This window comes from Prenolepis imparis, unplaced genomic scaffold, assembly GCF_030444845.1.
Source record: "Prenolepis imparis isolate NDT839.2.m4 unplaced genomic scaffold, iyPreImpa1.0 SCAF_9, whole genome shotgun sequence".
Classification (NCBI taxonomy): Eukaryota; Metazoa; Arthropoda; class Insecta; order Hymenoptera; family Formicidae; genus Prenolepis; species Prenolepis imparis.
This window is the reverse complement of record NW_028141167.1, coordinates 10,220,461-10,237,863: the sequence shown is the minus strand read 5'-3', so window position 1 is coordinate 10,237,863 and position 17,403 is coordinate 10,220,461. Positions and strand designations below refer to the sequence as shown.

The 17,403-nt window shown below is 43.4% G+C and overlaps 1 protein-coding gene across 2 annotated transcripts in view; it reads left to right on the top strand.

Annotated features, from left to right (window-relative positions):
• Nucleotides 1–17,403, top strand: part of Mical-like (MICAL-like protein) — a 58,422-nt gene that overhangs the window by 27,595 nt on the left and 13,424 nt on the right. Inside the window, exons 1-2 of one of the 2 annotated variants that reach the window (XM_083047295.1) lie at nt 4,151–4,605; nt 12,262–12,516. In XM_083047295.1, coding sequence (XP_082903421.1) covers nt 12,365–12,516 — 152 coding nt within the window. In that variant the 5' untranslated portion in view covers nt 4,151–4,605; nt 12,262–12,364. Of the gene's footprint in view, nt 1–4,150; nt 4,606–12,261; nt 12,517–17,403 lie in introns of those variants that run through there. The other variant, XM_083047294.1, reaches the window with a different exon arrangement.

Genomic DNA, 17,403 nt, shown 5'->3' with positions numbered 1-17,403 from the left:
TGATTTTTTAAGTCAATTGTGTTTGATAAAAAAAATCTATATTGCAAAAATATGCAATTTGCGATTACCTTACTTATATCGGAGAATAATTAAAGAAATGGTATCGACCGACGACGACCGGATATTAATGAATCTGCTCAACTGGAAACATGTTATCTGCTTGGTTAATTGCTCTTATCGTCGATTACTTTTTAACGTTCCCGATATACTTGCGCACTTTCGAATCTTAGCAGAGAGAAATCAAAATGATCCATTTAATATTCTCTAAACTGATGTAGTACAACGGCAATTCTTATTAATTATCAAGAGATTATTTCTTCTTTGTACGAGAAACGCAGAATTGCTTTAAACATTTTTTTGACACTGAAAAGAGAAAGTTTGATACGGATGACTTGACGAGGAGTGATTTGGATTCCTCTAAATTTTACGTACACCTTGATATACGAAATCGATACGCGGTACGCGTACCAGAAACTACATGCCGAGCAACGAGCAGAGAATTGTTAGAACGCCTGAAATAGCTATGGGAGGCAGGAATTAGAACATCCGAGCACGAACGTATCGTATATAATCGATTTATGCCGGTCGTATAAAATCGAAAGACTCCGCGATAACGAACCGCGGTCGAATAATACGTATCGTATATATTATTATGCGTTTTTATTTTTTTTCTCTCTCGTTTAATTTATCAAAGCTACAAGATATTTCGAAGAGAATAACGCGATTACGACGAATTCGCATTTGTCTGCGAGCCATCCAGAAACGAACGTAATTAACGTCGAGTTGTCGACGGGGTTAAGTGGTCACGAACCTAGTAATGAGCGTCGACAAACGGGCAAATTACGGATGAGATATTCGAGCAATTGCAACGAATTACGAGCGTCATATGCGGACATGTGCTGATCCGAAGGGATCGGCAACGAGCGACCGAGTATCGCGTTGTGTCTTTGTATAGAAAAATTTCTGAATATAATTGAATAATCTAGTCCCCTAAAAAATCATGAATTCTCGTTGGAAAAAATTAAAAAAGATTGTATAAATTCAGATCAGAAATGTAATATTTTATATTAGAAACGCAATTTTTAAAATTTATAGCGAGAATATAAGCGAGAATCTCATTTGCTTTCTGTAATGGTTTTTTGTCAAAATTCTTTTCTGATTTTTATTCAACATTACAATTAGTAGAATATTTTAGATACTTTGTTCAGATAGAGATTTATAACAGTCCACAATTAGCATTGGTCGATATTTAATTTTCGTTATAGCTCCGGATTGAAATAAAGTCAAGAAATCACTTAAATATTCTGAATTCTTTATAGAGATAGGATCCGTTTTTTTTTTTTTTTAATAATATAAGAACAGACATTAAACATTTTTTAATCTTATACGATTAATAGCCATCCTTTATATCTAATCCGCGGCGGAAATTAAAATGCGAGAGAAAGTCAATACATCGTATAAACAAAGAAAGAAATATATACTTTTATTTTATTGAGATTTTATTTAATAGCTGATATACAAAAATGGGATTTCTTATCTGATTCCCCATAAAAGTATATCAATTTTATCTTAATCTAATCTAAACGAAAAAAATTGCGTCTATTTCTGTTTCGATTCTGTTTCGAGATTAAAAACCTGTATTTGGAATAAAAATAGGATTTCTAATTGTGATATCGTAATACGAAATATTTATTTGAGACAATTTTGGACACTTTAATCGAAATCTATGCTACGTCTATGCTCCGCAACGGAAAAATCTTGGAAAATTTCTATGCGAAGCATTATGTCGAAATCTGGGGCGCGATGCATGACAAGAGTCTCCTATTTTCCCGAGAAAACACACGGCGATCTCTCGTCCCTCCTTCGTTTCTCTACCGTTTTTCTACTTTAGCAGTGAGATTTTTAAAACCACTTTGCGCGGTCGTGTATCCGATCGCGGTCGCTTTCCTTCGCGTGCAACAAACAACGCACGGTTTATCGAAAGACACTATTCGCAGCGCAATAAATCACGCTGGATTTCCGGGTAACGACGTTTTCACGTTAACCTTGTTATCTTGTCCAAGGAGCTAATCGACCTCGTTTCGATTTAGTCTTTCTCTTAACATACTCTACCGATTACGGTCTCATGTTGCAAGAAAAAGAAAATCATTCTCTGTGTGAAAAGAGTTAGCATTGGCAGTATTAGGATCGAAAATCCGATCCAGTCCGCTCCTCGACAAGGTTAATCGCTTCCTGTGAGAACCCAAGAAATCGTCGAGAATCTCAGCAGAGTGCCAGAGGTAGCTGGGAATTAGAGCGACGTAGGGTCACTTTTATCGATCCCACCTGGTTGGAAGGTCTCTAAAGCCGGGTACTCACTGTGGCCTGCAACGTGCAACGCAATGGTTGCTGTAACCTAAAGAGTATTGTTAAACTCGAGTTTAAGACGTACTCATTAGGTTACAGCAACCGTTGCGTTGCACGTTGCAGGCCATAGTGAGTACCCGGCTTTAGGTTGATTTAGCGGCTCCGATTCGCTCGTGCGAATTTCAAGTGTACTCGCTCGACGAAGGTGCATCGACGAAGGTCGAAAGTCATAATATATCGTTTCGCCACCTTATATGCGCGCGAGGCGAAAGGTGACACGCGCGCGATGCTTCTGAAAGATCTATATACTGAATGATTTCTGCCGGCGAATCGGAGCCATGCGAGGTCATTGCGGTGATATTTCGGAGCCGACACTTAAACCGAGAATATAACGCGAGGGTAACTTTCCATTCGATCGTGCCTGACGGAACGCAACTGTCAAACGCATCAGCTGATCGCGCGCGATTACGATTATTACGATTATTACGAGCGAAGGAACGCGGGGGATCTACTGTTAAAATTGACCTCGATCCGCGTGCGATCGATGACGCGGAATTCTTATTAAGCAATTTTTACAACGACTAGTTCGACCCACGCTTGACATCGCGATAACGAGGTATCACGCGAGGTGAATCTTGATTGCGGTCAAGATCGCAGGAACCAGATTAGGTGTCCGCTATATGTTCGACTCCCGCATGCTCGCTACAAATGTATATCGATGATGGCGAAAGTGATTTGAATACAATAAACCCTCGTCCCGAAACTGGTTTCGCGTGTTCCTGTCGGAACTTTTCGTGCTTTTTGTGTAAAGGACCCTCTTCGTTCTCTCTATTTTCGCATATAAAAGCGCCGCTATACATTCGGAGCACCTGGTCGACACCGTAACAAGTTTCTGCCAGTTTACGCGAATACAAAAGCGCCTTCGATGTGGAAATCCGATCGGAGCAGCTGAAAAATTTCTGTTTCAAAGGCAGGTCAAAAATTCGCAACATCAAGCTATATAACGTCATTTTTATGTATAAGAGAGAAGTAGAGCATCGCGTTATACATCGTAAGTGTTACATCATTTGTATGAAAAAGGTAGTAGGCAATAAATGTGTATATACGCGTACACATATATACTCATCTCGTATCTTTGCGTAAGATAACGCGCGAAATACGAGTATTCATCGTGCATCGGACACCGGTAGATAGATATATATTATCACGAAGATGCGCGAGGTTTCCGATTCGCCGATAATCAAATATTTCCGAGAATCGAGACTCCGCGATATCGATATAATTGGAAAGTTTCGATTTAAATTAAAAATTCAACGTGAGCGGAAAATTCATAAAATCGAGTCCAAGTTAGATCGAACGAGCAAATTTCAATTAATAATGGATTCAATTAATTCAGTTATTCAATTGACAATACTAAAAAAAAATATATTACTTTGTACAAAAATAAAAAAAAATAATAAAATGAATACTTTCTCACGCTCGCGTTCACCGACACTTGTTTGCGCTCGCTCGCTTAATCCGGCTTCGAGAAAGACGCGAATCTATTTGAATGCAGCATCCAGAGATTAGCATATAGGCGCCTATTTATCTTTAATAATACATTGATAGAACTACTGGTCAGGCGAAACGAGCATGTCTCGCGAGAGTGCCTATTCCAGCGCTCGTCTCGCGAACGGGCAGGGCACTTTGCCCGCTTCGCCGCAACGTGAGAGCGAGAGCGAGAGCGAGTCGCGGCGCGCGCGAGAGGGACAGCTGACGCGAGGCGGCCGTGTAAAACCAAGCACGCCGCGCGCGGCGTCTCAGTCGCAGCACCGCGCGCGCGCCGTAATGTCGTGTGTTAAACACGCCGCGAGTACAACCTAAATCGCTAATCTTGTCGCGCGTTCGATCAACGAGAAGGTCGAACGTAGTACGGTCGTTTCCGAGGGTGTGACAGTCAATTCGCGCTCGAATACAGGAATACGGACGAGAACGTGTACCTATATCTTGTCGCGTCGCGTCGCGTCGCGCAATCGCGAGGTTGAGGTTAGGGGACGTCACCTGTTTGTAGTGTTGTAGTCTAGATTTACGCGTGCGCGACGACTCGAGTTAAAGTGTGCACACGCGGTTCGCGCGGCTGTCAATTTTCATATTCAGCTGGTGGTCAGAGATACTCGCTGGTGCGAGCCTAATGGCGTAACGGCGACACGGTCGTGGACAACGCGCAGCAGGGAAGAAGAAAGGAGCGGAGAGCGAGCAGGTTGCGCACAGTGACGTAAGGTAACGGATCTCCTCGCGAATGCGTAACTTTCGTTGAGATGGAAGGGGAGAGAGAGAGAGAGAGAGAGAGAGAGATGCCTCGCACGGATTGGCATTAAATTAATATGTAATCGGTTTGATATACTTTTCCCCCTTGATGCGCCAATTTCATGCATTTCGCAACCAAGTACAAGCGTCGATCGAAACGATATTTTTTTGCCAACTTTGCGATTACGTACGATACTTGATTTGTTTACATATTTTTTGACATACATGTTTGTTACGAAAAAGCGTCTTCGTATTACGCGTCTGTCCTTTATTTGTTAAAGGACAGACGGAAATTTCACAAATTTCAAATGTTGAAATTATTGCATACCTATATGTAGAAGTGAGAAAAGATGCGTAAAATTCAATGAAAGTCGATACTATTCACACGCACACACATACACGCGTGGATGCACTCTGGTGGAGAGCACAACTTGGAAGAGACGCGGCTGTCTTACTACCTGTTCTGTCGGGGCTCGTTCCCACGGTATCCTCGCCTTCACGCTTGTGTGCGTACGTGCTCGCGCGCACGTGTATATATAGATGCACGCGAGGGAACGAGGAACAAAAAGATAGAGACGTGCACCGCCGAAATATTGTTTCGGGCTTTCGTGTATTCGTGATGCTCGCGCGCGACCTTGCGTTTGTATACGTATAGATATGTATATGTGTGTTTGAAGAGAAGTACTAAATATACCGGTTCCTTTCTTTTTTTTCGTCTATGTAGACGCACTTTTACGATGCTTGTTTCCTTCTCTCGTTCTACGAGTCGTTAACATCTTTTTTTTCTCCTATTCGGTGATGCCGCGTCGCTTCTTCGCCTTGTTCCTAGAAACAGATCCACTCGTCTTTCCTTATTGTATTGTTGAATGTGTCTTTCTGCCTCTCGTATTCCTTTGGCAGAATTTCCCTCATCGATAAATCCATTAGCAGCCACTCCGAAGCACGTAATCGGTTTTCCGGGGAAATAAATCTTATCGAGCAGAGACACGGCCAACTGCGCGCGTATCAGTTCCATTACGATGTACCATACATATTCATACGTGTGCTCTATGCCAAGGAGTGTGTTTGTATGTACACAATCGTTTCTACAGCTAAAAGATTACCCGCGCGTCAAACAAACGAGGTCGCCGTCCTCGCGACGAATAAACGAGCGAGATGAGACATCCATCTGGGCGTTCGCGCGTTTCTCGCGAGATAAATCCCGTGAAAAAGATGCGACAATCTTTCCCTTTTCTCGACGTCGACGTAATTTAGAGATGAGAAATATTGCGAAAAATGTCGCAATATTTGTTTCTCGACAGACACAATTTTTTAAAATATATCTCTGCCCTTTTTCTATATATCGATATAGTGTCTTCTCGATTTATTCATTTTTTCTCAGAGAAATTATCTTGTAAATCTTGCTCTCGAGTTTGGAGAGAGCGAGCGCGATGGAGCGATATTTTATAAAGTCTCATCTATTTTGACTTTCGGCATCAGATAAGACTCGAGCCTCGCTATTTCAAGAAGTAATAGAAAAGGGGAAGATAACTTGCGATCTTCAATGAAGCGAGAAATCTTTTTTAACGTAACGAGAAGGCGCTGTATATATCTAGAGAATCCCTGCCGGGTTAAGAAAAGCGCGCTTGTGCAAAGAAACGCAAATTTAAGTACACTTCCTCCCCCTCGTGCGAGGTCAGTCTCGCTTTATCGAGACTTTTTCACGGTGACCGGTCGAATCTCGTTGGACGCGCATCGGAGCGGAGAAGAAGAGGAAGAAGAAGAAGAAATGGTGAGTCACGCCGGCTAAAAACCCGTCTAAGGCTCGTTTGCGCGAGCAAAAGGACGAGGAAATCCCGGCCAGCCCCGGTGAAAACGAGAGATAAAAGGCGCGCCCCGGAGGGCACCCTGCGGTTTACCATCTCTGCGACGGACAGGTTTGCGTATCTGCGTGAAACCGCGTGAGTCACCACTTCTAAAAGCGTTCGTTGATAAATCGTCCCTTTTACGGACAAGAGACCGCGATAATAGAGATCTTCAGGTTAGAGTTTGGAGCCTGCTGTGATTTTGGTCGCCATTCATACAAGTCTTTTCTCTATACAGCATTTTATTATATATATACCAGTTTCGGCGCTGAAATTTTCAACATTTCTGATCAATTCGTTTTCTTTTATTAAACAGAATCTTGACCAATTAGTACATAATCCAGACTTTAACTTAATTATGCGATAATACCGCACACAACACCCTGTTTTGATGATCTCGCGGGAAAACATTAGAACCAACGGAGCTAGATCTTTCGAAGGGGAGAAAAAACGGCTCTTCAAGCAACTCGACTCAAGGAGACTCGACAACGCCGCTTTCGGACAGGTAGTCTTTAACTTTGGCCGACGCGAAGGATCGGTACTCTTTGAGAGCTCTCCTCCACCACGTGTAAGACGCACAATCGCGTGACCACCTACCCGCTAACTTGAAATTACTTTCCTGGAAGGTAAAGATCGGCGTTCCCACCGACGTGCCCGATTGCCCCTCGCAATCATTTCGGCTCTCCGCCTCTCCCTCCGGGACCCCCTTCGCTCTTTTCGGCGAGTACGCCTTGGCCGAGTCGCAAGGTTACCCTTTCTCTCTCGTGAATTCAGCCTTGCAGCCTTTCGATCTTTTGGTCCGCGAGAGACATACACGAGAAAGTATAAAATCTTTTCTTTCGTACAACGAGGAGAAAAGTGTATGTAATCTCGGCGAACAATGGAGCATGAAGCATTTGACAGAATCAAGGTCCATTTTCTCCTGCACAATCCGGTGACTCGGGGAAGAGGGGAAAAAAGATGATCTCGCTGAATCTCGCGTGAGATTTCGCGAGAGAAATAGTAAACGAGCGCGTTACGCTTTCATAAAAGCACGCTTGTCGTAAAGTTGCTCCGGGATTTACGGTATATACGCGCGTCATCGTTAACGTTATATTATACGTTCATGCTACGTTGTTTTCATATCGTTTTAAATCTAACGATCGCGCATTACTCAGCTTTACGAGGGCGGATTTAACCGCGGTCTTCATCCGCCGCGCCGACCTTAATTAAGGCTCGTTGATGAAACGCTCGCGTAGCAGAGAATAAAAAGTGCGTTTCTTCGATCGATCATTTTCCCGAACTCTACTTTGGCCCATATTCTGGATCTTCTTTTTAGATAAAAGAAGATCCAGAATATGGGTCTTTGCATATGAGATGTAACGCAGGATCTTAATACGAATGAAATAAACCTTGGTGAAATCTCTTCTTCCGTGACTTCTCTTCGCAACATAATGAGATGCGTATATCGTTGTAACATTCGCACGTCGTTATCGTTTAATTCGCGCCGCGACACGGTAATAAATATTACGGATTGCGCGCAAAGCCGGCTTCAAGTGGAACTCTTCTCCATCGTTCTTTCTTTCTCTTCAACTATATTTCCAAGCGATAGCCGCTTTTAGCGATCGGGGCGATTGCGCACGCTCGTTAAAGTGCGATCCTTAATTACTGGAAACAAACACCGCGAGTTTATCAGCGAGTCAAGTATCGTGCGAGAACGCATTTTCAATCTTAAGGATCTGCATTCGGAGAGAGAAAGAGTGAGAGATCCTCCATATCGAACTTTTCAGGAATTAAAGGAATTTTAGATCCGCGACATTAAATCAGCGGACGTCAGGGAATTAAGTAAGAATAAAATTACTATATATTCATTACTTTTCATTCTGGAAAATATATGTTTACACGCTAGACCGGTCGATGAGCGTTCATTTTTTTTTAAAGCGCTTTAGATCGAATAGATTGATATATATCGGTTTCTCTAGTCGTGTAATTCAACGTAAATGGACGTTAACGACAAGGAGGTGGCGGCAGATGTGGAAAGTCTCTTCTCTCGACGCAATTCCTTCTAATAGTCTCCGACTCCCCTGGCGCTTTTCTCGAGGAACAGGACCGCGTCCGTGGGATTAATCATGAGCACGTTGAAATATTAACACGTAAACATCACGATATACGCTTGCTTAACTATACGCTTAAACGTTTCGTGCTGGATTCTACATAACAAATTAGCCATGCATATGAGCCGGAGATGTTTAACGTTTTATCTAGGCCGCGACTCTTTCGATAAATAATAAAAAAAAAGATCGTTAATAGTTTTTTTAAATATTTCCATAGAGTACGCGAGAGAGTCTACAAATCTCGAGAAGAGAAAATCAGTGTGTAAACAGTGTACGTCTGCACATTTTCTTCCGCAGGTCCTAGTTCCGCGAATGCTTTTGCGCGCGCGCTTTCGTGTCAAGTCACCTGAAACGTCAAGTGTCACTCGAGACTGCAATGCGACGGAGCGACTATTGAAACGTAAGCTTCCCGAGCTCTCTGTTTCGCTGCGCGGTTTGCGGAGAACCGCGAACAAGACTCGGCAATGTCAGACGCTCGTGGAACGCCAGAAAGATTCGTCCCTCTATAAGAGATTTTCTCGTAACGACGTCCGAGAAGTAGAGCGAATTAAGAAGCGCCGTTTATTATATTCTCGTCTCGACGTTAGGAGAGAGAGAGACCACCACCACCATTTTCTCCTCCTCGAGAGAAAGGACAAATCTCTCGCGTGTTCCCGGCCCGAGTCTACGATGATATTTAAAGCTATTTTTAGACCACCAGGATTTCGCGCGCCGTTACGTGTCCGTCGATCGAGGCACGTAGGGTGTTATCGGGTTACATCGGTCGGAAGTGACCCGCCGGTGTTGTCGCCGCGTTTCCTCGATTCTAGGACGCGACGCGGCTAACTGTAAAAATATCGAGGACGTCCTAATCGCCTCGTGAAACTCGCCGTGCGGAGAGGTTTCCCGCAGGTGTCTCGCAACGCCGCGGGCCGTCTTCCTCGTCGGCATGAATCTTTCATGAGGCCTCCTTCTCTCTCTCTTTTACTCGGGGCTCGCCTGCTGGGTCACATTAGATGCACCTTCACTTTTGCCGCGCGGCCAAAGGCAGTCGATGTCTTTGGAAACGACTCGCCGCGAAGAGTCTTGGTGTCTTTGGGGACTCCAACCTCCTCGCGGGCACGTTCAATATTCTCTTTTCTCTTACCGTGGCTGTACAGTAGATATCATCTCTTGAAATTGCGCAAGGATATTACCTGATCGAGTGTTTATTCGGTTTCGTGATCGAAGTCAATTTATTTAACGTTCGCTTAATAACGATTTTCACTTTTTATCCGTTGCGTTTTTTTTTTTTTTACTTTCACTCCAATTGTTTTCGCCAATTCTCATTCTCATTTTCCTAGAATGGCTCGTAGATAATTCTCCGCTCCGGTTCTCACCTGATGATGATTTTATGGCTGGCGTTAACGATAATCGTGACTCGAGAAAAATGCTGCTGAAGATGTTAATTGCCGCTAAATCAATTTCTGTCGCGCGCATAACTATGAAACGAAACCGTTGTTACCGTTTCTTCTAGAAGAAGGATCCTTAACGAAGGGGACTCGCGTTGAGACCCGCGAAAAGACAATGGTGTCGTTCATTCGCTTGTTCCCGCGCTTAAAAAAGAAACATCCTTTCCCTCCCTCCCTTTGTCTCTCTCACGGGTGTCTCTCACCTGTAAAACGGCCTTTACAACCTCGCGCTTGTTGTTGGCAAACGGTGAACAAGGCCGACCACTTTGCCGCATGTAACTTTTACTTATTTCTACGCACCTATGTTTCACTCACGGCCCGCTCTCGGCAGGATCATTAATCACGGTACGCAACGTTGCCGGGGATACCGTTGTAACCGCAGAACTTGACGACTCCTAAGCTAGGAGGACACGTCGATGCGCCGGGAAGCGCGACGGAAACTTTGAAAGCTTCCTCCCAGCTTAATTGTATCGCGAGTCTCGCATATAAAACCGCTCGTCGCGCGCAAAGAGCGCATCAATCTTTTTCTCCTCCGAGAACGGAAAGACGACAGCGTGAAACGTGGCTTACCTCTTTTTTTTATCGATTATAAAAACGCGACGATTTTTGTTCGCCGGTGAAAGCCGACGACGAGACACAAGTGTGTCGCAAGACAACCAAAAAAGAGAGAGACAAAAAGAAGCAGCGGGAATAAGCTACGTGTGTAGGTTTTGTTCGATGAGTGAAAAAAGTGTGTTGACAATAAAATAGGCCAGCCTTGTAAACAAGGCTTACGCTACAAGTACATACATAGAATTCGTCGTCGAATAGGCGAATAAAAACTGGAAGCTGATATGCGGTTTTACCGCGACGGAGACCCGTGGGATAGTTTGGCGAGTCTTTATCCGCGTTTAGTAGAAAACCGGTCCGGATTAGACTAATTGTAAATGCGGGAGCGCAATCAAGCACTTTCCCGTTAACTGCTTTATCCGTTCCACTTTTTTGCGTTTGCGCGCGATATATTGCAACTTTATATTGCATCTTGAAGTGATCTCGCTTAGACGTGTCGCTGATCTACTTTCGTATTTTACGTACATCAAGATGGAAAAAGGATCGTTTATATATAAATCTATGCATCGAGATAAATAGTGGAGATGAATTTCGAAGAAGCCGTAACTGGCCTTTTTCTCGTTCATCGATTCGTGGTATTCGGAAGTTTGCGAGGAAAAGGCGAAAAATAGAGCCAGCTTTTCGTACCGAATTGGTCGCGCGTGCCATCACCTCGTGTCTGTTCGCTTATTCGCGAAAAATTGCTCGTCAATTGATCGATTCGAAGCCGCGCGAGAAACGTCGTCGATAAATATTTCATGCCGTATCCTCGACACTTTCATCCACAATCAGATGAATCCCGAATCTATCGAAATATTATAACCGCGTATACCTATTCCTTCATCGATTCCGCGACATAGTTCGCGGATTCGTCTACGACGAGAGAGTAAGCGTAGAATAATAATGATACTAGAAAGAGAAGCCAGGGGAATAAGAAAGGAAAGGAGAGGTGGGAGGAAAGAGGGACATTGTGAATGCAGCGAGTTTATCGGGCAGAAGCCGCGTGCGGCTCTTCGTGGTTGACCCGAAGCCGAGCGTTAGCTCTTCGCAGCCTCCCAGCTTTCACGTTGCGCGAAATATCATTCTGGTCACCAACCGAGACGGTCAACGCGATCGGCGTTCGCGATTTACTACGGCTTGCTTTTCCCTTCCCTTCCCTTCTGGATTCGAGAACGCTGCGTTATGCGCAGCCCGTTACGACAAAACACACTCGATCATCCTGAGAGCGCCGCCGATTTGCGGTGACACTCTTCACTTTTTTTTTCTCTTGTTTTTTGTCTGTGTTTTCTCTCTCTCTCTCTCTCTCTCTCTCTCTCTCTCTCTCTCTCTCTCTCTCTCTCTCTCTCTCTCTCTCTCTCTCTGTCTCTGTCTCTGTCTCTGTCTCTGTCTCTGTCTCTGTCTCTGTCTCTGTCTCTGTCTCTGTCTCTGTCTCTCTCTCTCTCTCTCTCTCTCTCTTTCGACATTGTCCGCGCGAACAACAGTGACACATTTCGTCTATTTTCTCGAGGGATAATATCGAGGGAAAATACGGCCAATCGCGGGTCTATTTAACCTTCTACTGAATGTACACATTCTGATATTAATAAATTCCGATATCATGTTGATGTCGTTAATGAATAATGTTATGCATCAGCTGTAAATCACACTGAAGAAATTTTTGCTTTTGTTTTTCAGAAGTCAAATTAATTGAAGAGACGTCAACGATATAAAGGTCGGCGAAATTGAGGAAAAGGTGTTCGTGGTCGTCTTCTAGAGGAAGAAGGAAGCCGCGAGCGAGATGGGCGAGAGACGCGGTACGAAGGCCTTGGAGCTTTGGTGCCGCCGTATAACCGACGGTTATCCGGGTGTAAACGTGCAAAACATGACCACCTCCTGGAGAGACGGACTAGCCTTCTGCGCCATGATTCATCACTTTCGGCCGGATCTCATGTAAGTCTATCTAAGCGAGTATGTAATCGCAAGTCGTAACACGGTGAAAGATGTTACACGGATATAATGATGCGAAATTCTCGTTCTTCCGCACGTTTCATTTCGGTCGAAAAATCCGTGACGCTGCTTCCTCGTGTAATATGGAATTAAACCCTTATATGACCGATTGCGAGAACCGGTCGTTTTCTTGTGCTCTTAAAAGTGCGACTTAGTCCCCGATTCCTGGCGCGGCTCCAAATTGTCCTCGTTAAAGTCGACTGTCTCGTAAATTAAGTAATAGAGAAGTCGAGTCCGTGCACGAGTCTCATCGTTTCCACTCGGTTATGTGTGCTCCGTCTTAATTACGTTCGGTTTGTCTCGATTACTCGCCCCGAGAAGATTTGTGTGATGCGAAGAGTGTCGCGTATATCATCTTGGTATATAGTATTTTAAAAATTGGGCAGAATATTTACAGAGATTAAAAAAGTCAAAAATATATTCAGAAATCGAAATGTTCAAGGATTTTAAATGCGCGTCAGTATATACTCTCGCGAGAAATTATTAAAATATTTGGGAATCTCTGAGGATCTCTCAAAGAGATGCAAAAGATCCAGAAATTCCGAGGCATCTCCGATGGATTGTCCCCTTCATAGTAATCCCAGGATTTCGCGTCGTCGTCGCTCGGCGACGAAGGAAGGTCCTTCTAAAAATAGAAGTTCAGTGAATTGACGATCGATAAAGCAACAGCAGCCTGCACCCATCACACAGGAGGAGATGTGCGTCGGTATTTTATAGGTGATAACGGAACGTAACCGGAATTGTGTCGCGTTATGCAATATGAGGCCAGCGGCACTTTTCTGCCATCTTCATTTAAAGATTTTCCTCCTCGCTCCCTATCTAGTATTCTCAAACTTTATTTTTCTTCAAATTAAAATGCCGACAATCGTATATATTTTAATCTAATTCCATATTACGTAACGCGATCCAATTTATCCTGGAGTAGAATTTATTTTCCTTAATCTCTGGCAAGAGAGACGACAATGTCGCCGAGAGTTGCATTTCTTCATTTTCGAATAATATTTATTTCAGTTTCAATTTTAACAAATAACAAGTCGAGAGAGTCCAACTTTTAATATTCGAGAATTAATGAGGACATTCGTCTTTTTTTTCCTCCCGCATACATGTTCGGTTTTTTTTTCGGCGAATAATCGATAAACCAGGAATAAAAAGATGAGCAACATCGCGGAGATTTATTTGTCTTCAATTATTCATGAAGACTAACGACACACACATCTCGACTTTTCTTGGCGGGCGTTCAAATAAACATCCCTCTGATGGATCGAAAAACATCTGATAATTATTGCAATCGTTTGGCACTTTGACGCGGATAAACAACGCGCGCGGAATATTTGTTGGAAAAATTCGTCGTCGCGCGGATGCGCACTTATATAGAAAATCTTTGAAAGGAAAATAGCACGTGAGAGAGAATCGTGTGCGCGATTAATATTTCAATAATTTTACGAGGCGAAACATTGAGGCTAAAAGTTGATGTTGCGGCTTGGATCGTTGCCCGTCGAATCTCATACCGCAAATGAAAATGTTCTATTATAGAATGAGCGATGTTTCTTAAGAGAAACGTGCTCCTGTTCGTGCAGAGAAGAGAGTTCTGACTCTACTTTGTTGTTAAAAAAAAAAAAAAAGTTTTCTTTGTCCCGACTTTCTATCGACTCTATCTTACTCTCGCTCGATTGAGATCTAGTAAAATTAGAAAGGTGGAATTAGATTTTTCTTTTTTTCGCCGTTTGAGGCACGAAAACGTACGCCTTTATCTTTATTTCGATATCTCCGTAATTGAATGGAGAATTGTTCTTGACAAAAAAGTTATTTAAAAGGATAAGATGTAAATTTGTACACCTTTCAGAAAGTGTCTCAAAAGCAAGAGACGATTCTCTTTTCTCGTAAGAAAAAGATATTCCATTACAGATATCTGAATATGCGAAAATTTCCTTCAGAATCGGCGCTTTATAAGACTCAAGGTCTCGCGACGAAGGGAATTCGCTTTTTATCGCGGACGGAAGACGTCGTAGCGAGGCTATTCTTCATTTCTCCTTCTTATTGTTCTCGACTAGTCCGACAAAAATCTACTCGAACGTAACGGCGGAGGCAGTAAAACGGTGAGAAATTTTCTTTTTACTATCTTCCGTTTTTTTCGCGCTTGAAACGAAATTTTCTCCCTTCGCTTCTCGTCTCGTTCATCTCTCCCTCTCTCCACCAAAACAAACCGAGTTAATTCAATTTTCGACCAAGATTTCACGCTCGATGCCTGCGTAACACGTGTCTTGATTCAAGTAACGACTTATTAAAGTAGAAGCGTATATGATTGAAAATTACAGTCAGTCGATTTGCGACCTTTGTCATCGAATGATCGGGGCAGAAGAGTCGTAATAGAGTATCCCGGAAGAGAAAGAGTATCTTGTGAGAATATCTTGGGGATCTCTCGAACGAGTGAAAGTGAAACCGACAGGTGTGTCTCTCTAAGGAGAAGAAGAGAATCTCGCGGCAAAGGGCAGATTTTTTTCGCGCCTTTAACGAAATTCGTGGGATCACATTAATTCGCGACAGAAAATTTATCGGCATCTCTCGTTGGAAGCCGTGGCGTCGTAGATTTTTTTTCTTAATATTTGCACAACTGTGTTGTTTTTCCCTACCTTTTGACAGATATTCCGTCAGAAGAGACTCAGACTCGCGTCGCGAATTCACATTCGACGTCTCGTTCCCATGTTAGATCCCCATCGCGTTCCATAAGAAGAACGGAGATTTCGCGAAGGAAGTTTCTCGCCCGCGAGATGATATACGGCGATTAGCCGCCTCGAATGGTACGGATGAAATATCGCCAATAAGCCGAAAGACAGACGTAGTCAAACTCGCGTGGGTTTTTTGTGTCTGCGATAGCGAGAGGAAAGAGAGAGACAGCGAGAGGGGGGGATGGGAGGAGAGAATAAAAGCGGTGGGTGTGGCACCTCGGTCTCCGCTGGAATTCTGACTCATCGTGACCTCGTCCGGGACGACCGTCGTCGTCGTCGTCGTCGTCGTCATCGTCTATCAGATCCCAAATTTATCGCGCGAGTCCGGGCGTTATCGCGATTATTAAAAAAGGGAAGAAATATCGGAGAGAGGAAATAAGATATATATGTATATACTTTTTTCCGATATATCAATACGGCCGACCGAGGATAATCCGGTGAACTGTGAGATATATAGCTACGAATTTCGGCCTGCTTCGATTCCTTCGACAATCGTCTTTTCGCAGTGCTAGAACTTCCCCGAGATGTTTGCGCACGATGTATGCACACGAGGGATGAGGGAACGCGTCGATTTCACGCTCCACATATAAACCGCAACAAGGGGATTTAACATCCGCGCGGGTTGTTATCGCGCTATCAATCGAGCAGTCGAACAGGTGCTCGTCTTTCGACCTAGAATTTCAAGTATTACTCTCCAACCGCCGAGCAATATGCACCGATGCGGCTCATGCATATCGATTCGCCTAAAAGTGGAGCACTCGTAGTAGGCAGTCTCGAAAAAGTGTGCGTGCGCGTGTATGTGCATATACGACGGCACGCTATATAAAGGAGGGTGTTTAGCAGATTATAATTAAAGCGTGGAATAATCGATTGTGAAAGAAAAAAAAATCGCAGAAAAATCCACCGTGATGAAAGCGTGATATCATATATTATTCTCGGATTTTCTTTTCTAGTTAGCTCTTGCGACGACGCTTAAGCTCTCTTTTCAGGATACTTGATCCTAGAATCCACCTCCTTTGAGTCCGTCTGAATCCCCGGGATCCCTAGGATCTGCTGGGAAAGTTTAGTCGGCAATATCGCGATTTCATCTCGACAAGTTGTGGCGATTATTTACATTGACAACTCGTTAGTCTCGGTAGCAGCGGCGTCATCATCAGCTCTTGTTTTTGCAAGTCATAAAAAAATATATAGCGAAAAATTTACGTCAGAAGAAGGATAATGAAATGTTTTTTTATTTCCATTCAATCAAAATTTCATCGAGTTTCCATGTCTTCATAAATAATTTATGTTTCAATGAATCGTCTATCTCAGGGGCAGGTCGCTTGGCCCACACATCGTACGAGGGTAAATTATACATTTGCGGGACATTTTCAGTCATGCGGAAATTTAACCGCGCAACGTTATTCTACAACGACGACGCAACAATCCGATAGACTCGCCTATACGTATTTCCGGTATATTCCGTTGTATATACGGCATACACAATGACACGCTACACCGATTTCAATACACGCGACAAATAACATCGACGATTGCGGCAATCGTATATTTCAACGCATTGCAGTTTGATTTCTCACGATTTTTTTTGCGTCCGTACTCGGGACATTTTTTAATTCATTATTCAACCGAAATGACAAGCGATGCGCATTTTAGATTATTCATACAGATGTTGCAAAAATTACGAAACAAGAGTGTCCGAGTTTTATAAAGTATCATTTTTTTTCTATTTTAAAATTTCCTCGCGCATTCTCTCTTCAACATTCAGCGTCACATCCGTTGCCAGTTGGCATTATTTAAGAGAGATATAAGTGTGACGGATTTTTCGCGAATGTGTGTCTTGAATATTCCCTTGATAAAGACCGAGCGTACTTAACCCGCGTGGTCGTTTGCGAGTTACATATTCAGCGGTTAGCATTGTGCCGGTTATTTATGCCAGCTTTAATGAAAAAAGCGATTCACGCCCCCACGAATGAAGCCGACAGTGTGATTAATTCAAGGAATCCTTTTTACACACATTCGACGTTTCATCGGGTGGCCTTCGAAGCGAATAAATATGAAACGTGGCCGCGGGGTGGATATATGGAAAAATAACGTGAAGTAACGA